Source organism: Marmota marmota, unplaced genomic scaffold, assembly GCF_001458135.2.
Source record: "Marmota marmota marmota unplaced genomic scaffold, marMar, whole genome shotgun sequence".
Lineage (NCBI taxonomy): Eukaryota > Metazoa > Chordata > Mammalia > Rodentia > Sciuridae > Marmota > Marmota marmota.
Window position 1 is genome coordinate 37755633 of NW_026000037.1, and position 27574 is coordinate 37783206.

General features: G+C 45.0%; 1 protein-coding gene across 1 annotated transcript in view; it reads left to right on the forward strand.

The window, feature by feature from the left end:
* Positions 1 to 27574, forward strand: part of Kif5c (kinesin family member 5C) — a gene marked incomplete at its 5' end in the record, with an annotated part of 102143 nt that overhangs the window by 68517 nt on the left and 6052 nt on the right. Inside the window, 10 exon segments of the mRNA XM_048811957.1 lie at positions 1555 to 1672; positions 4020 to 4096; positions 5423 to 5532; positions 7552 to 7653; positions 7875 to 7935; positions 13587 to 13662; positions 15493 to 15547; positions 15549 to 15596; positions 17357 to 17580; positions 18757 to 18868. Of these exon segments, the coding sequence (XP_048667914.1) occupies positions 1555 to 1672; positions 4020 to 4096; positions 5423 to 5532; positions 7552 to 7653; positions 7875 to 7935; positions 13587 to 13662; positions 15493 to 15547; positions 15549 to 15596; positions 17357 to 17580; positions 18757 to 18863 (978 nt within the window).

Sequence of the window (27574 nt, forward strand, 5' to 3'; positions counted from 1 at the left end):
AATTTTTATAATTATTTATCATCTCGTCTAAAAAGATATTTTTCATAATTTGTAAAAATGGAGAAGAAAAAATGGTAAACATTTGAGAATGGTGGCCCTCAAATTCGGTTTCTGTATCACTTCTGATAGCGACAGCATGTGCTTCAAGGCGTCCTGCCCCTAACAGACGGGGCCAAGGCAAGGCCACAAGCAGAGGCCCCATGGCCTGCAGCCCAGCATTTTTTCTTTCCAGCTGGATGTACCAGCTCCACACCCAAGTCCCTTCTGTGCCCTCTGTGAACTGATCTAACCATTGGAACTGTGTCAGCTGTACTCTGTGTAAATGGATGAGGACAAGTGTCCAGATCTCAGACTGACACTGACTTTAGTATAAGAGATCCGAGGCAAGAAGATTAGGATGTTTTGGGGTTAAGTTCAGAAAGTTCTTTCTATTAGCAAAATGCACAGTTTTCTATTAGATGAAATGGTTGTACTCTGCTACCATTTACACAACCCTGAAGGTTCACTCATTATTCGGTTCAAAAGGAAATGAAACTTGACACTTTTCGGATGCGCTCTAAAGACTCTGACAGAGTACTGGCAACTGAAAATGCTACCATTCTTGTTTACATGCATCTTCTTCATCAAAATCTCTCCTTTAAAAATAACTGCTCCAGCTGAGGTGTGTTCTGGAGAAGTTACATCATAGAGCTTGACCTGCAGGGTCCTCCTGCCTAAAGGTGAGCTCCTCAGATCTAGGTGCCTAGAAGTTACTATCCCTATTCAGTCAGTGAGCTCCCATTAACTCATTCATTTTCTCCCCTTATTTATTTCCCTGATTTATTAAGCATATACTTTGTGCTTTCATGAAGCTAGCAAGTTAAAAAAATAGATAAGATAAATCATATAGCAGTAAGTCCTGGAAGAAGATGCTGGGGTCTAAGTAGTAAGGGAGTGAGCCAGGACAGTTTGTGCTGGGTGGGGGTTAGGGGTGGTATTGGGGAGAGAGAAGCTTCATAGAGAAACCATAAAATGCAAAATCCCTGGCACAGGAGTCAGTGTGTTTGAAGGATTTAAAAGATCTAATATTTGAAGATGGAATCCAGAGGGCATGTTCAAAGAATAAGGCTTTCAGAGCTGTGCCCCTTTCCTAATTCCTTCCTCCCCAGCACACTTTTGTTTTGTTGTGGTGCTGGGGATTAAACTCAGGGCCTGGTGTGTGACAGGCGAGTGCTCTGCCATTGAGCTCACCCCCAGCCCTCCTACCCTCTTTTCCTTGGGGAGGAACACCAGGGTGGACTTTGGCCTCAATGTTAGGTGGATGAAGAGGAAGGAGAGGGCCATGAGTAGCATCTGTGGGGCATGAAGCAGAGAAGCACCTGGAAGAAATGGTACTGCCCTGATCCTCGATTCCAAATCCCGGCAATGGGCAGAACATGTGTCATTTGGTGTTGGAACTCAGAAAAGGGACACCAGAAACTCCTTTGTAGCTTCTCATCAGATAGTCCCAGGCAAGCCCGGAGCAGCGCTTGCTAGGCGTTCACTCTTCCTTTTGATCTATTTTCTTGTTTAAAGCACGAAGCCAAGATCAAATCTCTGACAGACTACATGCAGAACATGGAACAGAAGAGGAGGCAGCTGGAGGAGTCCCAGGACTCGCTCAGCGAAGAGCTGGCCAAGCTCCGAGCCCAAGGTAAATATTTGACGACTTTGCAGGTGTCAAATGCTTGGCTTCAATCAGACAGTCTCTAGTTGGCTGGAGTCATGATGTTTAGTTTTGCTCAATTAAAGTGTTTCTAGTTCTACTGAAAACAATAGCATCACAAAAGAAAAAGAAAAAATGGGGAAACCTGTGGAAGTGTACCCCCACTCCAAATCTGCCTGTCTTCTATTCTTCCTCGTTCTGCCCGGTCACCCAAGCCAGAATATTCTCTGCCTCTGCTGCTCTCAGCCCCCGACAGTCACCAAGGCCTGTCCCTTCAACTTGCCAGGTGTCCCTCTGGCTCTGCTGATTTCTGTCTTCACTGCCACTGTCCAGGATAACTAAGGATTGTGGCTACCTCTGTCTACTAAGGGGCCCTATTCATCAGTCTGAGGTAGCCACTGTGTTGCATTCCCAGGGATGAATTAAAAGAAAATTTTGTCTTGTGCCTGAATCCATGCATCTCACCCTTCCACAGTATTTGTTGCTCTTAATGTAAAACAAGAACTTGCACCATGGCTAACCTGGTGCTCTCTTGCCCTTGAATGAGCTCTTCCCTTGGACAGGCGTAGGAAGCACTTTGTAAACATGAATACATAGGAGAAATTCAAGGGTGGCTGCCTGAATGTATGCATTGTACGATGTGAGACCAAACCCACATATTGCAGGTTGCAATGAAAATTATTAGTCTTTTCAGAAAGTGATTTGGATAATCTTAAATTTTTTATTAGTACATTATAATTACACATACTAGTGGAATTCACAGTTGTAACATTTCTTCATACCTTTTGATCCTCAAACCTCAAATATTCATTGCAGACTTTTAGATCAGAAAAGAAAGAAAGAAAAGGAAAGGAAAAAAAAAAAGAAAAAGAAGCCACCTAAATGTTTAACAGTTAAATAAACTCTAATAGGACATTGTTTCCACACTGGAGATGAACTCCATGAGATGTGCCAGTGTTGATGATGCAATGGTAAGGTTACTTGCACTGGGCACTGTGGTGCACACCTGTAATCTCAGCGGCTGGGGGCGGGAGAGACAGGAGGATCGTGAGTTCAAAGCCAGCGTCAGCAATTTAGTGAGGCCCTAAGCAACTCAGTGAGACCCTGTCTCTAAATAAGATACAAAATAGGACTGGAGGGATGTGGCTCAGTGGTTGAGGACTCCAAGTTCAATCCCCGGTCCCCCTCCACCAAAAAAAAAAAAAATCATTTGCAAAATATTATCTGTGTTGTGATTATAACTGTTTAAAACAAATGGATGCATGTATTTCTAATAATATTTAACAAAAATGGTTTTGTCAGGGTAGTAGAATTGGGGATGATTTTATCCCTTTTTATTTAAGTTGTGGTTGGGCAGTTATGTGCTCAGTAAATGTATTTTGTCTCAAATGCAAAGGCAAACTCATAAAAGAAAGAGGGCATCCCCACTCTGCTGTAACCTGGTAACATTTTCTTTATGTGGTAGTAAATGTGGTAGGAAGTAGAGTTGGCCACCAAACACTGGACATGGAAAACACTTGTCCCCTTTATTCATGGTTTCTGCAGTGATGCCATTGAATAGAAATAAAACAGAAATGAGACCTGAACTAAAGTGGAAAAAACTAGAGAGAAATCATGCACTAGATGTCAGTGTCTTAAATAATTTTGCCTTGGGCCCCCCAGCACCCTTCCCTCCCCCACTCCCCATTGCACCATGCCCTCAGGGCCCCATTGACCAGGAATACTGAGACTGGAGGGCCACACGACAGCCCTGCCCCCAGTGGGCCTCCTGATTAATCTTGGAATTGCTATGTCATATTCCCACTTCCCTTATTCTCACCCTTCGATTGTTTTTCTGCTCCAGATTCATAGAAAATAAACAGTTTACCCAGGGGAGGTAAATGAGCTCTTTCTGGAATTCTACCAGTGGCATGAATCCAAATGCCACCTAACACTCACAGGGTGCTTTATAATCTGTAGAAAGCGTTTATGTACATGACCTCAGGGGCTGTGTGCAGAGCCCAGGTGGGAACAAGCCTTCCAAGGCGTGAGGTGATTAGAGGCAGCTGCAATGGGGGCGTCCTGCTTCTAGTTAGCACCCCCACCCCCACCCCATTGATGGCTGCTTTCTTCAGGGCTCTGATCCAGACACCCTGTGGGAGGGGGTCAGCCTTGGCTCCAGCCAGGACTCCCTTATGGAGAGGTTATTTTCTTTTTGCCATGGTTGTAATTAGTGATATAATCTGATATTTTACTCTGTTGCCATTTTTTCGTGCGTGTGTGTGTCTTAATTTTTTTCTTTTTGGTGTGAGACCTACTTGTTAAATCTTAAATCATCATTTAAAATTCAAAACAGAAAAAATGCACGAAGTCAGTTTCCAGGATAAGGAAAAGGAACACCTGACGCGGCTGCAGGACGCTGAGGAGATGAAGGTGTGTATAGCTGTCCCTCCCACCAAGCCTGACGAGCATTGGGTGCATTTGGACTGTGTTTTTTTGTTCTAGAAAAGTCTGTCCCCTTCAGACCTGTGCATAGCAATTGTGTGTGTGTGTGTGGGGGGGGGCGGCACTGCTGGACATTCCGAGACATTCTCAGTGTGGGCTGGTGCAGGTACAAGATGACCCTGGGACTGCCCAGGACCTCAGGTCTGTAGAGGATGGTTATGTTGCAGTCCTGCCTTGGTCTCCCCCATTCCTGATGGAGAGAAGTCACTGCATGGGCACATTATTGTTGGGGTTCACTTCTGAAGAAGGGTTCACCTTTCCTTTAAGTGATAGAAAACCTCTCCCCTTAATCTTTGTAAAGAAACACTCCAAATTTGAATTTCCATCTTAAACATGCAGATCTTTATTGGTCATATTTGAATCAGAAAAGGAAAACGTAAGAAAAATGACTAGGAAATAAGACTTTTGAGTAAATAAAATGAAATGTGAGAAGAAATAGAATGTAGGTTCATTTTAGGCAAACTCTGAGCCTCATCGAGCAAAAGCCCACACACAATTGAAGCAATGCCCAGGACGTGGCCCTGCTCCAGCCAACAGAATAAAATTATGCCTGATCTTCCTGAGTCCCTCTCCTGTTTTCAGAGGCTTTGGTGGAAAAGTGTCCCCCAAACATCACCATAAATCTGCAGTGGACAGTGTGTGTGTGTGTCGGGGGGAGGGGGCGGTGTCATTTTGATTTGACTGGTGAGGAAGTACAGCCCACACAGATTACCTAGCTTGTCTGAGGCCACTCAGGTAATAAGAAGTCAAGGCCTTCTGACTGACCTGGCTAGAGAAGCCATGTAACCCAGGTGAGCAGTAGAAGATCAAGGGAGAACTTTTTATTTATTTAATACTGGGGAGGAACCCAGGGGCACTTTATCACTGAGCTATCTCCCTGGCCTCCCCCTACTCCCCTTTTTTTTATTTTGAGACAGATTCTCCCTAAGTTGTTGAGGCTGACCTTGGACTTGCATCCCTCCTGCCTCAGCCTCCCCAGTCTTTGGGATTACAGGTGTGCTTCACTGTGCCCAGCTGAGAATTTTCTCTTTAACCAGTGGATTGATTTGTTCCCAGGATCCACTTGGTTTGATTATAGATCCCTGGGCTTTGTTGTCCCAATATAGCAAGGTCAGGTCCTGGAGGCACAAGAGCCAGAAACACCCTTACTTTGAGGATCTAAGATTCGAGGGAGGTAGAGTGGTTCCAGGGCTTGTCACAGAGTGGGCTGAGTGCCAACAAGTGAATGACATATTTCTCCTGGCCTGGCTGCAGAAGGCGCTGGAGCAGCAGATGGAGAGCCACCGGGAAGCTCACCAGAAGCAGCTGTCCAGACTTCGAGATGAAATTGAGGAGAAGCAGAAGATCATTGACGAGATTCGGGAGTGAGTTAGGGCTTGTGGGCTGTGGGGGAGGGAGGGTGCCTTGCTCTGTCCTCTTGGGCCAATTGGAAGGACATGGCTTTTAGCCAGGGGCTGATCTCTTCACGCCCGTGGGCTCTGTGCTCTGCCCTTGACACAGTAGCCTGGGCGTGCTGCTTTGAGGTCTGTTCTCCCATCTGGAGCCGAGCTTCCTAGGACTCTGGTGGGGCAGATGGTGGGCAGGCCAGTCTGCCCCTCCTATCACCACACCCCCAGGGATAGGACCACATTGTTGGCAACTCAGCTGGGCAGATGCATGCCCCAGGAAATGGGAAGACTCTCTGTATGGAAGTACCAGAACAACCCCCAACAAAAAACTCCAATAAAACTCAATAAAACAACCCCAATAAAAACTCATCCTGACCTAGGGGTTCCCATAGGGTTAATAAGTTCTCCAAGAAGACAGCACATGCTGCCTCCTCTGCTCAGCACATACCTGCTCTCTGTGCAGCTGCAGCTTCCTGGACCTACGCTGTCACGTGTCTGCTTGGCCAAGGTGCCCGTGAGTTGTGGCACCACCACCAGGATGGCTTCATTGCTGTTTCACAGGGGACACCACCCCATGGCCAGCTGCACTCCTGCCTTGTCAGAGCCAATGGGGAGCCCCCTGCTCCATATGCCTTTCCATCTTCCTCCCTTACCTTCCCCCTCATCCGCAACACAGAAGTCACCCAGCCAGAAGGTGCCTTTGGGGTCCTGTCCTGAGGGCTCTTATTTGCAGAGTGGATCCTCTCCACAGTCTTTGAACAAACCCCTTTGCAGAAAAATGTTTTTGAATGCTCCAAATAAAAGCCATAGGGTTACAAAGAAAACAACTATATTATGTACAGTTCTATCCACTGCCCCACAACCCTCCCCCTTAAAGTTTCCCTCCCCATCCACTTTCTGTAGATAAAGAAAGGAGTTCTATATGGGAAGCAAGGTTAAATTATTTACTTAAGGTCACATTGCTAAATAGGAGTCAGACTGAAGTTAAGAGTTTAATTCTCCAGACTACTGATCCAAATCTCTTTTCAGCATCTGCGAGCTGCTTGTGCGGAGCATTTGCATGTTAGGAGAGGAGAATGGTAACTGACACAGTCTAAATGACGCCAGCGCTCTGCACATGGGCCACCTAAGGGAAGCGCTCAGCAACCTCTCTCCCCTTCTCCTCTGGGCCACCCCCATGCTGTCACTCACGTTGTGCTTGTCTCATGTTCATTATTCTGATTAATCACCCTCAAAATGATCAGCTGGAAGAGGGGGCTCCAGAGAGGGAAGGAAGGCGAGAAGGAAGGAGGGAGGGTGGGTGAGTGAGTAGGTGGGGGCTTCCTGGGTTTTGCCTTGCAAATAGCCTCTGGGCTTTCCTTTATGTGGTGTCTAATCTGTTCCTGTAGTCGCCTGGGTCTGCCCATACAAAAGGCTTTATAAGCACTGGGCTGATGTAAAAGCTGACCCAATGCCCCCAACCAGATGGCAGATTTCCATCTGCTGCAAAGCCCTGAGTCTCTACTCTTCATAATTCCTCTCTCTGAACCTCCCTCAAGGATGCCACAGACTCAGCCAGGCATTTGGACCTGGGCGATGTCTTCAGAGCGCTCGCTGGAGAGGAGGAAGGTTGAAATGTCCACCCGAGGCTGTCCATGTGTGCCTGTCCTCTGCAGTCGACCAAGCCACATTCGTCTAAGGGGGCTTTCTTTCTGTTTTAAAATATCAGCCATCTTCCAATGTCATTATTTTTTTCCCTGCAGCTCCTGCACACAAGCAACTTATAAATACATCCTCAAAGCCCTTGTCTCATGCTTTCTAGATGCTTCCCAGAAATTAGTTTTCACTTGGGTAGGGAGGAAGCTGCGAGGCAGTTCTCTGATCCCTCAAAATCCTCCTGAACCGCTGCCTCTGTGGCACAGAGCTAATGGGGTTGGAACAGAACCACAGTTTAGCCAGATGACTCAGAATTTCAGACTGACTTGTAATATATTGCTTTTTTCCTCTCAATTTCAGTTTGAATCAGAAACTGCAGCTGGAACAGGAGAAGCTCAGTTCTGATTATAACAAGCTGAAAATAGAGGACCAGGAGAGAGAAATGAAACTGGAAAAGCTCCTGTGAGTACCTTTCAAATACTTCCTGTTTGTCCTCATGCCTGGGAGGTCTTAACAACCCTGCCTCTGAGATTCAGATACCCAGATACTCAGGTTAATTTAGAAACAGACTGGCTATTTGTGTGCTCCTTGGTTTGTTTTCCTGATTTATCTGTAGATGCAAATAGCATCTGCCTAATTTCAATTCCCCTTTGGTGGTTTATGATGCCTTTTTTGTTGTTCAGGTTGCTCAATGATAAACGGGAACAAGCCAGAGAGGACCTCAAGGGCCTGGAGGAGACTGTGGTGAGTCAAGACCCTTCCAAACTCATTTCTGTCTCAAAGACCAGGCTCATTTGTGACATGTTGAATTGTTTATTCTAAAATTTTATCTTACGTGACTTTCTTGTATATCATTTTAGACTAAAGCATTCTGTGGTGAAGTAGTATTTATACAATTTATCCCCTAGCTCTACAGAGAATCAATCAATCAATCAATCAATCATCAATCATCAATCAGTAAATCCTTAGAGCTATAACCCTGAAGCCCCTGAATGAGAATTAAACTGAATTGCAAATCAATACCTGCAAGTTAATAGCCTCTACACTTTGTGATTTACTTCTCTTCAACTCACAACAGATGTTTATTGAGCTCCTACTAAGTGCTGGCATTCTTATAGGTGCTCAGATATACCACATAGCTGTGTGTGGTGGCACATACCTGTAATCTGAGTCTTGGAAGACTGAGGCAGGAGAATTGCAAGTTTGAGGACAGCAAGACCCTCAGCAACTTAGTAATATTCTTTCTCAAAATAAAAATTAAAAAAGACTAGAGATATAACTCAGTGGTAAAGCGCCCAGTAACAAAAAGGAACAAAAAACAATGTAGATAAGATCCCTGCCCTCCGGAAGCTTGCCTTTAGCTGGAAGAGACACAAGAAACAATAAAGAAGCAAATCATATCCAGCACCCCCAGGGGAGGTTTCACTTGACACAATTTACCCTGGTGGACCACAGTCTGAAACACACTGCAGAGCCTGAGGAGTCAAGATATTCACATAGTTCATTACAAGTATTGTTGTAACTGTTCCATTTAGAAAGTGCAGAGGGTGGGGGTTAGAGGAGGCACCCTGAGAAGGGAGCTTATGAGCAGATGAAGAAGTGAGCCATGTGGCCTGTCTGGGGGACAGCCTTCCAGGCAGAGGCAACCGCTGTGCCAAGGCCCGTAGGTGGCCCATGCCAGGCATGTGGTGGACTAGCAGGACCTGGTCATTGTGGCTGAGGCTAAGTGAAGGCAAAGCAACAAGGAAAAGACCAGAGTGGGTGCAGGCCAGAGACCTGTAGGGTTGTGGGTAGAGACAGGAGCGGCAGACCCCACTTCCCTTTAGGGGGTTTATGACTTGAAATCCCCATTGGTTTCCTCTGTCCTGCATCTGGTTTCCTCTGTGGGCTTCCTTTCCTCCGGCCAGCTTTTGCTGCTCTGCAGGCACCTCAGAGTGAGCGCTGGTCTTGCCCCACGGCCTGCATTCCTACATCAGCTCCGTTTGCTGAAACACGCTAGGACTTGCTCAGGGCATAGCAACGGAAGGCTGTCCAGATGTTGTCCATGCTGCTCCCATTGCTGTGCCACAGGACCTGGCTGGGACCAAGCCCGCGCCGCGTCCTGGTGACCTCAAGCTTCGGGCAGACAGTAGCCCATATCTGGCTTTGCTCTGAGTCCTTGGTTGGTATTTGTTGTCCCTCAAAGCCAGGTGGAGGCTTGGGGACGAAGCCATTTGGGAGGGAAGGGGGCTGTGGGCGCTGAAGGAAGCTGCGAAGTCTGCAGGGGGGGCGGCCGCAGGGAGCCTGAAACAGAGCCACCTCTACGTCTGCTTTACCAGAGAAGTGATGCCCGGAATTAAGGATAATTATAGAAATTCAGGAAAATATTGAGCTTTACAATTTTACTATATTCCCACTAGCCAGAGAGGGGGGATGCTTCAGGGTGCCTCTGCCTTTACCCGCACCAGCCCTTGCCCTCGCCCTCACCTTCATGCGGTGTCTCTTACCTCTTCTATCTCCCTCCCACCCACATCTTGCTCACGCACTTGTGTACACACGTCATGACACACTCACCTGTGTTCGGCACACACCATACTCCTGCAGTCACACCACACAAGTACTTCAGGTACTCACACGGCACACACACGTGCATTGGTGTGTAAATGGCTACTCCTGCTCACTCACACGTGCCTTCTCACACTCACCCCAATCACACCAGGCTCATTCACACACCCGCAGTGCCAGCTTCCTCTCCTGCTCCCGTATTCCTGTATTCCTGAGTGTGATGGAGATACTTAGCAAGTTCTCCTGCATTCTTTGATGTTGGGCTGTCTACACTGATGTGTGTCCCTCACTGGTCCCTCATGTCCACTTGGTCCTGTCCCTTCTCCCCACACACCCACACCTCACACTCCTCTGGATGTGCCTGCACACATTCACTCTCACAGGCTGCTCCTGACTTGCACACGTCCAGCCCACCAAGGGCATTTCCTCTGACACAATATGGTGGCTCCTCTTCTCCTTCACTAACCCCCTGCCCAACACACTTAAATTTCAAGGTTGGAATCCTGTGTCCTGTGCTGGCTTAGACCCGTGTTTTCCCTCAGCCATAAGTGTTACTCAGTGCCAGCCCTGCTGTCCTTGGCTACATGTGCCAACTGGCGCAGGCCTGCTCTGTCTCCTTGGGTGTTTGGGAGTAGGCAGGGATGAGCCTCCACCCAGGGGTTGGTATGGAAAGCCCACTGCTGAGCACCACAGTGGCAAAGGCCAGCTGGCCATCAAGGGGTCCCTGGGGTCCAGGCAGCACCTGCCTCAAAAGTAGCCTGGACTTTAGGAATGGACCCTCCCCATCACCACCTGCTACATTGGCTCCTGCTCTAGTCCCTCCCTGCCCTCTCTGACAGGAAGCTGAGCCATGAGCCTTCACATGGAGGGCAGCAGCCTATGATGGGAAGAAATTGGAGGAAGTGAATCTGGAAGTGGAGACATGATAATGAATGTGATGAGGATTCGCTGCAGGAAGCCAAATGATAGTTGCCTAAGCACAGAGTGCGTGAATAGAACTATTTTAAATGTTTTTAAATGCTTCTCCCAAAGTGTTTAATGTTGAGCCCTCGTAAAAACAAGAGAAAGATGCCACACTCAGGATTCTATATTAAAATTTGGTACTTACATATTTTCTCATTTTCCTTTGGTAGGATGGTACTTCTTATGGAAAAATATTAACTGTGATTACATTTCAGTCTAATATAATCACCACTGAAGCAAGGGGATAGCTGGTAGGATGGCTGCAGGCATTGAGGGGTCTTGGGGCTGAGCCCCCTCTGGCAGCGTGTGGGATAGCACATGTGCATGATGGGTAGCACTGTTCTGCACCCCTGCACCTGCATGGATAAGAGGGGTGGCTCAGCCTCGGACAGGTACTGTGGCACATTATTCATAATAACAGATCCATTTGGCTTCCTGCAGAAAGTAATTTACCTCATCTGAGGTTGCAATTGACTTCAGGTGCTTCTTATTTCAACACAGAAGTGGAACTAGGAACTAAGACCTTAAGTTAACAGAAAACCTTTATTCCAAAAAGCTTAGTGTTTCCATAGATTTGTGGCTTGCTTTATTCTTTTCTTTCTTTTTCTTTTTTCTTTTTTTTGTGTGTGTGTTTGTATAAGCTGCATCCATTGACATTCTATGGTAAAGTAGGTCAATTTAGATGAATTGAAATGCTTATATTGAAAAGTTTCTCCCCTCCTTCCCTAAAAGGAAAACATTTTTCAAGGAACTAGCATATCTCTTGTAGTAAATGCATGAGAATTGAACAGAAAGAACTATTTCATCTTCTGATTTTGCTAGCAAAGATCACCAGGCTTGGTTCAGGTCCTCATCTCAGCAATGTTAATTCCCAAGGTTCATTTATAGAAAATAATCCAAAATGAAGGGAAAAAAAATGCCCCCAAGAAGTTTATTGAGGTGTGATTTGAAACAATAGCAAAAGGGAATTATAAAACCTAACGAAGAAGTGGGTCTTATGATATGAAATGACACATCAGTAAATTCAATTTAATATTTATTGAAAGCTTACTATGTGTGAGTAAATATTTTTAAGATTTCTGTAAGAACTGTCTCATTTAGTCTGGACACCAGTGTAATAAGGCAATCACTGTTCTTTCCCCATATTTTTTATCGGAGCATTATAGTTGTATATAACAGTGGGATTTGTTGTTACATATTTGTTCATGCTCACAATATCAAAATACAATTTGTTCAATATCATTTCCCAGTATTTCCCTTTCCCCTCTCCTTCCCCTATCCCCTGGTCCTTCTCTGCTGATCTTCCTTTGATTTTCATGAGGTCCCAAATCCCATCAGCTTTCTTTCCCTTTTTTCTCTCTAGCTTCTACATCTGAAAGAAAACATTTGACCCTTAACCTTCTTAGTTTGACTTTTTTTTTTTTTTGCTTAACATTGTAGTCTCAACTGCTATCCATTTTTCTGCAAATGACAAAATTTTATTTTTCTTTATGGTTGAATAGAACTCTGTTGTGTAAATATACCAGATTTTCTTTATCCATTCATCCATAGCTGAGTAGTTTGGCTATTGTGAATTGTGCTCCTATAAACATGGGTATGCATGGATCACTATAGTTTGATGACTTTAATTCTTTAGATAAATACTGAGGAGTGGTATAGTTGGCTCATGTGGTGGTTCCATGACTAGTCTTTTGAGGAATCTCTATACAGTTTTCCATAGTGGTTGTACTAATTTACCATCCCACCAACAGTGTAAAAATGTTTCTTTTTCTCCACATCCTCTCCAGAATTTATTATTGGTATTCTTGATGATTGCCATTCTGATTGGAGTGAGATGAAATCTCAGTATAGTTTTGCTTTGCATTTCCCTAATTGCTAATGATGAACATTTTGTTAGCCATTTGTATTTCTACTTTTGAGAAGTATCTGTTTAGGTCATTTGCCTATTTTTTAATTGGGTTATTTGGTCTTTTAGTGTTGTATTTTTTTGAGCTCCTTATGTATTCTGGATATTAATCCTCTGCCAGAGAGTAGCTATCAAAGATTTTCTCATATTCTGTAGGCTCTCTATGTCTTCTTTCCTTTGCTGTGCAGAAGCTTTTTAATTTGAGACCATCCTTTTTATTGACTCTTGGCATTATTTCCTGAGTTGTAGGGTCCTACTGAGAAGCTGTTGCTTGTGCCTGTATGTTGGAATGGGAAACATCATGTTATAAATAAGAAAACCGAGGTAGAGAGAGTCTAGGTAACTTGCCTAAGGTCACACAGGTGGAAAGTCCAAGAACTGCCTCACTCATGAGCTCATTAATATAAACCAAACACACACGTGAACTTGGGCCAGAGAGGATGCAGAGACATGGAAAATACCAGTCAGTTGGGGTGAGGGAAATTGGGACTGACTTTTAATTTAAACTTGTTGGTATTATATATAATGTTTACATGATAAATAAAAAGAAAACAAAAGGAAAACGGAATCCATTTTGATGCAACGCAGCCAACTAGGAATTTTTGTGAGCAAACTTTAACTTTTTGTGGTTGAGAAACAAATGGTTCCACCGAGAAGGGAGCAAAGGAGCAGGTTTATATTCTAGTGTATGGTTTGTCGTCTGGACTCCCAGCTTCTGCACCATCAGGGGTTCCTGATGCCAACCTGGGTCAAGGATACAGTGTGGTGTGGTATGGTGGACAGGTCCTCAGAGGTACAGTAGCATGGATGGGCTCAAAAGACAGGTTGGAGACAGGTGGGGGTGTAGCGCAAGGGTGTGGGTGAATTACTACAAAGAAAAAAACATGTTGGCAATGTCTGTGTTTATTGACCTGGTGCAAATGTGTCATAAATTGAATGTGTCCCTTCACTGAAGTGGCATTTTAAAATTTTTCTCTTCTAGTCTAGAGAACTGCAGACTCTTCATAACCTCCGTAAGCTCTTCGTCCAGGATCTGACCACCCGAGTGAAAAAAGTGAGTTCTATTTTTTTCCTGAATGGTTCTGAGAAGAAAATAAAAGATGGCCAGGAAGAATCATTTTCAGTTGAAATATCACTTGCTTAAATTGGGGCTGGTTGTGCTTAAAAATTAATTACTTCATGCCAGAGAATGTTATTAAAAGAATGCGCTAGAGGCAAAAATTACTTGGGAACATTTTCCCATCTGATTTTTCCTTCTTACTAAAAGGAAATCATCATGCTTTCCCTGGCCTTCATTTCAAATGAACATATATTTATTTGGCTCCTGCTGCATGAAGGCCACTGTGCTTGGTGCAGGAAAATCCAGAGTGGGCTTGGCGTCCAACAGCATTGCCCTGCAACCCGGAGATGGCGAGAGCCTCCTGCTTGGATGTCAGGAGGCCTTTGGGGACTAGGTCAAAGTTTGCGACTATCTTATTTACATTCCCCAGCAATCATAAAATTGGTGCTTAGTACTCCTGTTTTTGCAGATGTGGAAATAGGCTCAGATGTTAAATAACTTGCCCAAGATTGTACCCTTGGGAAAAGCAGCATTAGGTTAGGATCCAGATCTTCGGGCTCTCTGCACCTGAGTTTCTTTGATCTCATGCTGCAAACTGATCTTGGGGAAATTCCATATTGATGACTCCCCAGGGCAGCTTGCAGAAGTTTAATGAGGAATATGAGGTGAAGACAGCCAGGGGTCACTTTCAAAATATTTAGAAGGAGGCAATGGGGAGTATTGGACCATAGCAGAAGTATGGCAGGATTGAAAGACAGTATTAAGGAGTGTGTGTGTATGTGTTTGCATAAATATGTATGCATGTTTGTGCATACATATTTGTCTATATGAAGGATCAAAGGGAAAGAGGTCCAATATAGTAAAAAGAGGAGGCAGGTAATGGAACCAGGTCTGAGAGGGACAGAATTAACAACATGGATGCATATGCTAGGCCTGGTAAGGAAAAGGGACTCATCTTCCTAGAGGCAGGTGTGGAGAATCAGGCTAGAAGCATTTGCAGAGAACGCTGTGACACAGTGGAAAGAACTGGAACCCCATGATTTGGATCCTCAGTTAATGTGGGAGCTCGGTTCTTGGTGCAGAAGCAGGAAAGAGAATGGGGAGTTCAAGAAGATTAGAAGGGTCAGGCAGCGGTAGAGGGCATTTGCTAGGGATAGATAAACAGGTTGCTGAGCAGTGGTGTGAGTGTCCAGCTGAGGGGCACAGCATGGGTGGCATACTGCCTGATAGCATAGTTGAAGTGAGTTTAGAATCTTGGAAATGCAAATACAGACAGAAGGAGAGAATGATGGGAGCTTTCAAGGCTTGATTGGTAGTGGTCAAGTAGGTAGGGGGGTGCACCATGATTATCATCAGCAAAATATGTATGCCCATGGAACCTGGGCCAGGTAGGAGAGTGAGGCCAGTGCAGAGGTGATAGACTAGAGATGGGGCAGGCACCCGGCCAGAGCTGAGGACATTCCTAGAAGTCTGTTGCAAGCTCTGACTATAGGAGGCTCTGGCCAGAGGAAGGGTTAAGAGCTTGAGATCCGACTTCGCTGACTTCATGATGAAACTCTCTAGGAATAGCCTATGGTCAAGCCTCAAGTTTTCAATGTGTGATCCTCTGGCCAGTAGTGTCAGCAGCACCTGGGAACTTGTTTAACTACACAAATTCTCAGACCCCATCCCAGATCCACAGAATCAGACTGGAGGCAGGGCCCAGCAGTCTGTTTTAACAAAGCCTCTTCCTGGGATTCTGATGCAGGCTCAAATTTGAGAACCCCTGTGNTGGAAGGGTGGGTGGTGTGACAGACCACCTCGCTGACTGCTCGGTGTTGACACAGAGGTGTAGAGCTGGACAGTGACGATGGAGGGGGCAGTGCTGCTCAGAACAGAAAATTTCTTCTTGGAGAATAACCTGGAGCAGCTCACCAAAGGTGCACAATGCAGGTAGGAGAGTTCCGCCAGCTCCCTCTGCTTTCCTCGCTTTTTTGGAAAGCAGCCTCACCAGGCTGGCCACCGCATCATCAGAGAGGCTCTGATGTTGAAGATAAAAGGAGAACGAGCCCACTGGAAGGTCCTTAAGAATCCTTTAGTCTTTGATGGGTTTGGTGGCCTGGGGAGGCCAGAGGATCACTTGAGCCCAGGAAGTTCCAGATGAGCTGGGTACCATCAGGAGCCTCTGTCTTAAAAAAAAAAAAGTAGTAGTATAAAAAATCCAAAATCCTTCAGTCCTCAGTGACTTTCTTTATATATGAAAGACTTAATTTGATTGAGACCAGAATAGAGAATTGAAGGGGAGTGCCCTAGAGTTTGAGAAGTTGGGTGTTCAGAGTCCTCTTTCTTCATCCCCCATCCACTACAACCTTGGATGCCACCTGACCTTGGAGTCTCTCATAATGCCTCTGAGGCACCTCTGTGGCCCTGAAGGCCCCAAGGAATGTCAAGTGGACCCGCTGAGCTGGTTCAGGGCTCTTATTTTTACGGCTCTGTTTCCCTGTTCCTGGTGATCTTGGGTGCCTTCTCAGATCCTTGCTGTGGCCTGGAATTTGTCCTAAGTGACAGTGATAACCAAATCCAGACACTAATAATTTAGGCAGGTCATTTGTCTCTGATCCTTTGTTTCTAAAAGCTGGCATGTCCACGACTGTTTTCCCTCCTTAGGATTTGGGATGTGATGGAAATTGTCCCACTGTTTGGGGCACATGGCTGAGCAATGTCATTTCTGACTTGTTGGGTCTTTTTCAACAAAACCTGGTGATGACAGATCAATGTGGTGAAAGTCATTCGAGCAAATTGCTGATGAGAAATATAGAAGCAGAAACCACCAGGCAACTTGAAATAGGATTCTCTGCGACTCATTATTTTATTCATGAATTCAATGAATATTGATTAAAAACCCACTCTGCCAGGCAGTGGAGCTGGTGCTGGGATAAACAAAGTTGGTCAGACCCAGCTGTAGCTCCCTTTGATTAAGCACTTTCTGACTTCTAAAACCTTTCTCCATTCACCTGGATTCCAGTGATGGCCATATTGAGTAGTTTCCTTGTTAAACCTGGTGGTCAAAGGACTTAACCAAGCAAGATGGCTGCAAATAATAGGGTTGTTACCCCCACTCTTCACCCGGTCTAGCCTGTTGCTTCTTAATTGTGGGTCTTAGGTAAGAAGAAAAGAGCAAAACCCTCCTGATTCCTGTTATTCTCTGGATCTAATGAAAAGATGGGTCCAAACCGGGTGCCGGTGGATCCTGTTGTGAAGGAGGTCCTTAGAGCGCTCTAGAACATGCATGTGTTTTGCTAAGTGCTTTTGAATGGACTAAATTTCTCAGCTCTTTCCTGCTAATATACTAGTAGTAAAATTTTTCATACTATTTCCTATCCTCGCAAACATACACTCAAGTAAAAGAGGAAGTAAATCTTGCCTAATATTTAGAGTTCTTATGGCTGGAAATGGCTTTTAATTTCCCAACCCCCACCACCGCGCCCAAATTCCTTGCAGCCCATGAATCGTATTTAACAAACTAGAATCCCAGGGCATGAGATTTTTCTTTTCCTTTGCTGCTGGCTAAGTTTATGGTCATTTGGACTATTAAAGCCTACCTAGCAGGGTGGTGGTTTCAGCCGCCAGGGCTTTTCTACCTTCTAATCTTTTTGATTGTCCTGCCAGAGAGCAACAAAATCCTCCTAGTAACTTGTCCCCTCTCCTCCTTCCTTGCAGCTGGTCCGGGACAACGCGGACCTGCGCTGTGAGCTGCCCAAGCTGGAGAAGCGGCTGCGCGCCACCGCGGAGCGTGTCAAGGCCCTGGAGAGCGCGCTGAAAGAGGCCAAGGAGAACGCCATGCGGGACCGCAAGCGCTACCAGCAGGAGGTGGATCGCATCAAGGAGGCAGTGAGAGCCAAGAACATGGCCAGGAGAGCGCACTCGGCTCAGATTGGTGAGTGCGCGCCGAAAAGTACCCGGTGATTGGGAGCAACCGAGAACACTCATCCAGGACCCTGCTCATCTGAAAGGCTGTGATGGAGCTTGCAGGACTTGGCCCTCACAGCACCCCCAAGTGGGAATGTCGGAGCCGATCCCCAAGTCTGAGCTATTCCCGCACTTGCTGTGGTATTCAGAACTTCCCAGCTGGATCAGAAGCCAGTCTGCGCTATAGGCAAAGGTCTTTGTTTTTAAACAGAGGAATGCTCTTAGGAATTTTGGAATATATGAATATTTCTCAGAAAGGCCTGAAGGCCCCTTGTGTTCTACAGGCAGAACCAGGAAGGATCCTGTATGTGGCAGGAAGCCTTAGGGAATGCTGCCTACTTGCAAGCACAGGTTTGGAAATAACCCGGAAAGAGCCAGATTGGCATCAGTGAGCAGGGTGTGTTTAGGATCCTGCAGGGGGCCCTTTAAGACCTATATGGATTTGGGCACGTTGCCCCCGCAGGAAACGAGGGTGTAGTCTCTGAGTCATAATTGCCAGGTTAAAGCCATAGGAATAAAAGGGATTTAGGGATATTCTCTAAAGAAGGGATTTTTCTTTTTTAAAAAATTGGAACAGTTCTCCTACCGTGTAAGGTGATTTCCCATTAGATATTGCTGTGCAGATACATGTGAACGAGCAACTTCTTGTTTCTAGTTTTAAAATACCTTTGATTGGTGATTTGTTGCATTTGTTGGATTTCATATCCTTTGATAATCTACTGAAAACTATGACTCCTTTCCCCAGATAACACATCACAGATGGAATTCTGCTTCCAGTTTCAGGGCTGTGCATATCCCTATGAAATCCCTGGGGGAACCTATGGCTCTAACTTGATAAAAGTGAAAGTCCTTTGTTTCTAATTTTTGTCTTAATTTATTCAATTTTTTTTTAATTTAAAAATAAGCTAATTGATGTGTAAATTCTCTGTCTCCTGAATGATTGTCCTGGATTGGTTAACTATACTGCTGGGGGAGCCAATTTCCCCTTTTCAGAAAGATGGTGGATGAGCATTGTAATGCTGATGAGCATTTTGACTTTTGTCCCCTGTGACCCTAGGTATCTGGGTCACAGATACACAGAAAGAACTGAGTGTCTGTTCTCTCTCTCTCTTTTTTTTTTTTTTTTCCTGTTCTTTGGATATAGCTAAGCCCATCCGCCCTGGACACTACCCAGCATCATCTCCAACAGCTGTCCATGCTATCCGAGGGGGAGGAGGCAGCTCTTCAAACTCCACTCACTACCAGAAATAAATAAAGTGAGTCCTGCTATCTGGGGTGGTTTCTCTTTAGAGCAACCCTGGGGCATACTTGAAAGCACATGCATCTTGCTTTCCCAGAGCCCCAGGCCTACCATCTCAGCCACATGCAAATGGACATTTAATAGGAAAGAGTTCCACTCTGCTGCAGGATAGGCCCTGGGGTTCCAGGTGAGCAAAGGCCTGGGCCTAACCTCTCATCAATTTAGAGCCCTGGGGTCTTCTAGTGAGCCAGCTGGGGCAGGTGACTCTGAGCCAGGCCTGGCTTAATCACTTCCATGGACAGGTGAGGTGTGGTAAGACTCACCTGAGCTGCCTTTTATCCCTGGGACTCCCCTCTGCAGATGAACATCCACAAGGACCTTACCTGTTTGTCAACTGCATTTACCCAGAGCAGACTGAAGTGGGAGGTGACTTTGAGTCTCAGGCATTGAATATGAAGGAAGAGCCACATAATATTCATCCTTCAAACCTGTCTGACCTCAAGCAGGGTTTTTTAAGAATTGTACTAATTCAATAAGTTATTTGTTGAGTGAATAAACTGGTAAATTTAACTCTACAAAATGTTTAATAATAGGCACATCAAAGTTATTTATATACAAATGACTAACTGAGGAAAACATAAATAATACATATCACAAGGAGAAAAAGGGAGGAAAGGCTACAAACTGATAATAAAAATCTGTTTTCATCAAAAGTCAATATTTCCATAATAAAAATCAATAACCCCTTAGGAAAACAGACAAAGGACATAAGAATAAAGGGAACAGAACTAGAAGTACAAGTGGCTTTTAAACTTATGAAAAGATGCTCAAAGTCTATCAAAATAAGAAAAATGGAAATCAGAGCTACACTAAACTAAGAGAAGAGAGAGGTGGCTTTAAGTCTCAGGAACTGAATTGAAAGAGCCAGATGATATTCATTCTTTTATAATTACTATCTGAGCTCACGTGAGGTTTTTAAGAATTGTGCACACTTAATCTATGTCCAGCTCTTGTAGCCAGATGCTTTCTCTCAATGTCACAGAGCAAACGTGCTGGGGAGGGCAGCGTGGTTGAGGGGGCTGGAGTTGGACAGCGGGCCCTGACTTCTCTAGTGGCACATCTTCAACTTCCTTTAAGTAACTTAACCTGAGTCTGTTTTCTCACCTGGAATGGGGAGAATCTTTTACCTGGGTGGTTGGCAGTAATAAGAGGCTTAAATGAGGTCCTGCTTGGAAGCTATATGGCACATAAAAGTGCTCAATAAAAATGTCTGTTGCTAGTGTAGATGAGCAGTGCAGAACTTGGTGCACAATAATTGGTTGATAAATGTTGGTTTATATTCTCCTTTATTAGAAATAAGAAAATCCAAAGTGTTTTTCCTGTTCTCACAACCACTCCACACTGTTGCTACCAGGCTCTCCAACATATACCAACTGGGCATCCTTTAATTCAATACAGTTCTGGCACCAACTACCTGGACATAGCATGGAACCCCATAGGTTAAAGGCTCAGTTCCACAAGACTGCCCCCCCCCACACACACACAATTGCCAATGGCAAGCTCTAGGTTGTGACCTATACTTTTGGTCAACTGGCTATAAATTGGGGTTCCCTCCCCTTCTCAGGTTTAGTTAATATGCTAGAGTAGCTCACAGAACTCACAGAAACATTTTACTTACATCTGCCCATTTGTTTTAAACGGTATTAGAAAAGTTACAGATAGTTGAAATGCACTGGGCAAGGCTGGGGTGTGTGTGGAACACTCATGCCTTCAACAAGTGCACCACCCCCGGGTGCCCTGTGTAGTCAGCAATCCAGAAGAGCCCCAAACCCTTTGGGTTCTTATGGAGGCTTCATGACATGGGCATGATTGATGAAATCATTGGCCACTGGTGGACAACTCCATCTGCAGTCCTTCCTCCCTGAGGACTGTCAGTTCCATCCTGCTTGATTCATGGGTGGTTTCTCTGGCAGCCAGTCCCCATTCTGAGATTAACGAGGAGCAGCCCCCACCTAGCCATCAGTTATGGGATTAGCATACAAATTTCACTGATTGATTAAGCCATTCCAAGGGTGTTAGGAGTTTAAGAACCAGGGACCTACAGGAAATATTTCTTATTAGTTTCATAGTCTTCAATTTATCTAATTGTTACAAAATAGATTTTGTATCTCTCTAGTAATATATTATAACTATTGAGTAGGGAAGGCCCATGTCTAACTGAGCATCTATTTGGTGCTATGAGCAGATATGAAGATCTATAAAAGTAATATTTATCTAAAAGCTATGAGGAACAGCATCCATTTTTAAAGAAATAACTGGGAATTTGTCAGTAGAGGTTAAAAAAGTTCTTAACCAATGGAATGGGGAATTGTAACTAGAAGTGAAGAAATGCTAAATCATTTACAAAATAATTAGAAATATGGAATTCTGTGCCTAGATGAGATCAAAACCTTTATGAGATTGTCTTTCCTGATCTTTGGGATATCTCATTCCAAAGCCTCTGCCCTGGCAGAAAGTGACCTTGACTGCTGGCTCTTCTAGTCCTGCTGGAGCCAGAGTGTTATATTCTTACTTGGGTGGCATCTGGAGATCTTTGGGATTCCCTTCTGCTTCATCTCAGGGTTTAAGGGACATAGTCAGAACAAGGTTTCAGAGCCACTGGAGATGCCAACGTGCAAAAAGTCAAAGAATCCATGGTCATGCTGGCATTAGTCTCATCTGGTTTCAATCCGGGGGAGCTGTCCCATTGGGACGGTTATTTTCCAAGCTTCAGATCTGGACTTAGGACAGTATAGTGCAGCAAGCTAAGTCCATGGGATTTATAACTGGCTGGACCTAGATTCCAGTCCTGCCCTTGGTATGTAACTCCTGTGTGTCAATTAGGCAAGTTGCTTGGCTTCTTTCAGCCTCAGTTTCCTTGTCTGGAATCAGGCATCTAGAACATTTTCTGTGTTTGGTTTAACAGTAGAGGAGATGTAGAAGACTTTGTCCTTATTAAATCGTATACTTGCTTGGGGGACAGAAAAGAAACCAGGTAATTCAAATGGTTGTAAGTGCTCTGAAGATAATAAGAACAGATTAATGGAATAGAGTTGGGGGATACTATTTTAGAAGAAGAGGTTGAGAATTGAATGGGGAAAAATGGCAGCTAATGCAATAACCTAGGGGAAAGTAGCATGGATGGTTGGAACCATCCAGGTGAGAATCAATGAACTGTGTTTTGGAGTGATAGGGAGGGAGGTTGGTAGGACTGGAGCCAGTGATCCTGGGAGACTATCCTAATTAGAGCTGTTGGGAAGGGATTGGGTCCCAATGAATGAGGCCTTTGAAACCAAGGTGAGCAGTTTAGAATACAATCTAATTTTGCTGGGAAAATGGGGGGCTTTGGGTATAAGAGGAGTGGGAATTGGTTCATGATTGGGGGAGGCCACTCTGGGCTGGATTCTGGAGAAAGGGTGTGGGTTGAGAGTAAGAATAGGGGCTCACCGAGGAGGCTTCTGTAGGTGTCCACTTTGGAGGACACCTGTGGCACTGATTGAGGTAGTGGCAGCCAGGGTGAGAAGTGGTCAGAGTTGGTGCAGGTGTTAGAGCTAGATTCACTGTTAGGGCTGATTAAGGAGGTAGAGAAGAGGAAAAGGAAGAGAGGAGGAGGGAGGGAGGGAATTCATGCCCCTAGGCTTGGGCCCCAACAAGTAGGTGAATATGGTACCTTTTTAACCATGATAGGGAAATTGGGCAATGAATAGATTTTGTGGGGAAAGCTTGGTTTCCTCTGCCTCTTTGATGTCCAGCTGAGCTTCCCATCCAAGTGAGTGTGTTGATAGGCAGTTGGACCCAGGAGAGAGGCTAGGACTAAGAGTTGCTAAGACCTTGGGTCTGGAGAAGGTAACCCAGAGGAAGCAGGAAGGAGCAGAGAGGAGTGCAGGGAGGGGAGAGTTAGACCATCCAGGGGACTGGAAAGTGGGAGAGTTAGAGAAGGAAGTGGTATCAATAAAGGAGTCTGAGGAGAATATGAGGAGGCAGGCCCTGGGTCCTAAAAGGAAAGTGGTCGGTCAGCTCTGAGTTTGAGTCAGATGATAACAGGAACTGGGTGGCAAAGCCAGATGGTAGTGACCTTGGTGGTTTCAGGGAGGAGACCTCAGGCCCAGTTAACATGGCCCAGAGAGTGGGGTGAGGAAGTAGCGTCTGTGACTGTGTGCAAACACACTCCTGGAGTTTTGTTGGGAGAGCAGAGAGTTGGAGATGAGAGGTTGAGATGGGTGCCTTTTGTAAGTTGGGAGATATTATTACAGCTTATCTGTAGGTTGATGATAATGATCCAGCAGAGAGGGAAGAGTAGAAAGTGCAGGTGCAGGGAGGCGGTAGATGGGTGTGTGGAGAGGTCTGAACATTCACTGCTTATTTTCTGGTGCAAGTAAGAAGCCAGGTTATCAGCTGGGAGGGGAGGCAGGTCTGCAGGCTTGAGAAAAGGAAGGTGTGAAATGGGCCTTTCAGGTAGGGCTGAGTGCTTGTTCAAGGTCCCACACTTGATGTAGACACCCAATTAAATATTTGTCCAGCTCCCTGGTTCTGAGAGCCCTGGAGACTGGCTCCCTTTCCTGGCAAGCTTTGACAAGTCAGTGGGGACAAGTTCAAACATGTCCACCAGATGGCGCCAGGGGGGCATGCTGAAACCTTGACTGTTAGACTTTGAAGGCTGAAGAGATTCTTACTCTCTATTTTCTTTGGTTTTTCTATATCTAGACTATTATGTCTCAAACTTGAGTAGTTAAAAGAGTAATTTGAAGAAATAAATTCTCATCTGGGAGTGACAATGCACACCTGTAATCCCAGTGACTCGGGAAGCTGAGGCAAGAGAACAAGTTCAAAGCCACCCTCAGCAACGTAACAAGGCCCTATCTCAAAATAAAAAATTAAAAGGGCTGGAGATGTAACTCAGTAGCCAGTGCCCTTGGGTTCAGTCTTCACTACCAAAACAAATAAATACACAGTTTCCCAGAGTTTATTTAAATTATTTTATTATAACATTTAAATATTTGCAATTTTTAAATAGTCTACATTTCCTTCTTACATATCTCATACAACTATAAAGTCAAAACAGATTTAGAAATTAGATTAAAATAAGATCAAAAATTCAAACTGTCCACCTTAACATAACCTAACGAAAGTTGATCTTTTGCTGAAATTTAAGAGGTAAGTGCAATGTGACCCTGGGCTGTGTTGCTTCTTGTAGAGTTTGGTGTGCCCTTACTTCTGTGGATCATCATACCATTTTTTTTTCCACACCCTTTTCCTGTTAAAACCACTGCACAATCACAGCATGACCTTGTGTCATGTTTTCATGTGGCTGGGACACATCATTTTCCTACCAAGTGCAGCTCTTTCCTCTTTTGCTTGAAGGTGATTCAAGTCATGGAAAGTTGTGCCAACTCAGTTACAGCAAAAGCAAATGGTGCTATAGGTGCCTGGGAATGAACGCCTGGCTATAATAAAGGGGTCAACTAGATAACTCAGGTATTCATTCCCTGGACCAATGACTGTCACTGAAGGATGACTCTCCTTTCAGGACCTACTTCTTCAGGATCTTTATTGTGAACATGTTTGTCAGTGGTTAATACGAATAGCATCTTTAACTTCTTCAATGGTGGGATAAAACAGACACGTCATGGAGATCCATGGGTGTTCACCACTGTTCCCTTTTGCTGCCACAACGGCCAGCTGTGACTGACCACTGTGTTTCCTGAGTGCCTGCTACACTCAGAATCTTCAGTCCACCCTGAAAGGAAAGTGAGAAAGCAAGAGACGGGCAAGCAAGGAATGAAGGATAGAGACCAGGCAGAGATCCACACAAAGGCTTATTTGTCAAAGCTGACAACTAAATGCACATTTCTCCATAGATGCAGAGAGGCCCCGAGATGTTCGGGTGTTGAGCTTTTGTGGGGTGGGAGTTTGGAGCTGTGGCTGTGGTGCTATGGGAGAGGCTGGGGGTGCTTGCTTCAGAGCTAGGCGGGTGGGAGTAGCCTGGGATTGGTTTAGGTTGATGGCACCATGGGGTTTTCCAGAGTCAAGGAGTCATGCCCTTCTGGGATTGGCCCAGGGTTATGGTACATGGGGGAGGTCACTAACGGGCATGCGGGGAGTTCAGGTAAAAGTTCAGGTAAAAGGAAATTGAAACTTATATGAAGGTGGTTAACATATAAGATGGCTGCTCAGATGTTAAATCAAGACCCTATACACCCCACTACGGCCAGGAGCTGGGAATGCAGAGATTACTTTCTAATCCTAGAAGTCTTGTCACAGCAAGTACCACGCTGTCAGGGAGATTCTAGATGTATAGCAGAGATAGGAAATTCAGTGTTCAGTAACCTAACCTTTAAACCTCAGGTGTCCTTGACTTGGGTGCACCTGGCCATTCCTGCGTACCCACTAACCTCAGCTGAAGCCCTGAATTTTGGTCCACTTCACCTGCTGTGTGAACTGAGAAAATCCCACCCTTCTCTGAACCCCGCACTGTCCCTCCCCCTCTCCTGCTTTCCTCTTTCCACCCCAGGCAGAATGCAATTTCCTCTGGAGTCAGTTGGCTACTGCAATATCATCAAGGTCCTTCCCATTTGGGACCTTGGTGTGTCCTTGGGTTCAGGCCCAGCTTCCTAGCCTGGCACTTGCTCATTTGTACCCTGGTCTGTTTCCCTCTCTGACTCACTCTTAGTCTTTCTGTTTTGTAACTTAATACCTGAATTCCTCTTCTCTCGCACCAATGTCCTCCTTGACCCTTTTGGTTTTGACATCCCAATCACAAGTAAATACCATATATGACTAAGAGGAACACACTGACATAGGTCCACACCTGGAGGGTGGATGAGGAGTTGTTTTCGGGTTTAGCCCTCAGAAATAGTGAAGCCAAGAAGTCTCATTGACAAGAACCCCAGTGGTACAAAGGGTTCCTTCAGCCACACATTCGCACATCTAAACATCGGGCCATTCGTCTTGCTGTTGCTGTTTGAAAATCCTAGCATTTAGTGATTGAAGTACAAGAATTTGCACATAGGGAAGGCTTTGTTACAGGCAGGGGAGCTGGCTGACCGTGGGCTTGGGTTGTGCAGTGGGACTGTGCTTGGGTTTGAATCCTGATTCTCACATACTAGGTGATTTATTTTGTCTCCCTATACCTCAGTGTCCTCCTTTGTAAAGTGTGCCCAGTACCTACTTACAGGGTGTCTGTGAGGACTGAACATATTAAGGAACACACCGGCTTAGACTAGGTCCAGCACAGGATGGGCAGGCAGTGCTGGCCCGGGTTGTCTGCAATATCTAATCTACTCTCTGAATTCTCCAAAGAGGAGGGTGAGCCATCGGGATCCTACAGCAGAAGGCTGAGGCTCCTGAACCAAGAACTCTGGTCATGTAGCAGTTTTCAAAGTTCTTGGCCTTAGGACTCTTTGTACTCTTAAAAAAAGACCAATGGCATCAAAAGGCTTTAATATTTGTGAGTTTTACGTATCCATAGATACCATAAAATTAAATGTTAAAATACTGCAAGATTCATCTAAAAGTGATAGTAAGCCCATACATGCTATTTTAATCAAAAGTAACTATTAAAAAAAATCCTCAAAACCTTGGCTAAATGGCATTGCTTTACATTTTTGCAAATGTCTTCTGTGTCTGGCTTAATAGACAACAGCTGGGTTTTCTTAGCTGCTTCTGCATTCTGTCTGTGGCTGTGTGCTATTTTGGTGGAAGTGCATGAACAGAAGTCTTGTCGCTCCAGACAACATTCTTGGCTACCGAACAGCTAAGAAGACTGTATCCTGGAGAAGATGGGGTCATAGCACTGACATCACAGACTTGCCTGGAAATTGAATTGGATACTATATATGTGTGAGAGAAAAAATTTCCTAGAGAAATACCTGGCAAAAAGTAGGCCCTCACAAATGCTAAGGTGTTAACTAATGTTGCAGTGATCAAATGGGACAGGCCTACAATTAGACGAAGCCGGGGCTCGGGACATAGCTCAGTGGTAAATACTTGCCTAGCATCTGTGAGGTCCTGAGTTCCATCCCCACTACCACTGGGCAATGGTGGGGTGGAGAGAGATAAAACCAAACCAAATAAAAAATAAATAAAACCTATGTGCTCCAGGGAAAGAGGTCAGGCAGGCAGCATTGAAATGTGTCCTAAATTCAAAGAGCCACTTGCACAACACCTGGAAGAAAGAGTCCCCCACTTGGTCTACAGTGCACTGGACTGCCGGACTTTAATACTTCTTCATGTCCTGTTTCTCAAGAGTCATAAATTCTGAACACCTCTAACAGTTCCTCCACTGCAGAGTGTACCAAAGCTGGAGTGAGATGAATACCCCCCCTGTTTGGCAGACACGAGAAAAGTATAACTGGTGATTCTTATAATATGGGGATTGAATTATAGAAAGACAAAAGAAAAGATAAAACTATGTACTGTTTGGATTAAGCTTAAATCCACTGTAAGCAATTGCAAAAGCTAAAGTCAGGGGGTTGGAATCTCTAAATACTTTTTGTAAAATTCTTACATATGATTAGCTTCTTTCTTCAGCCTTCCCCACCCCTTCTAAAGAAAGGATTTTTATTTCCTTCTAACTCTGCTCACACATTGCCACTCTGAATTGCCTCAGGGCCAGTCCACTAGTGTGTCATTTGGTCCAGTCCTCTGTCACTGGGTGAGTGAGTTCTCTGAGCATCTAAGCGAG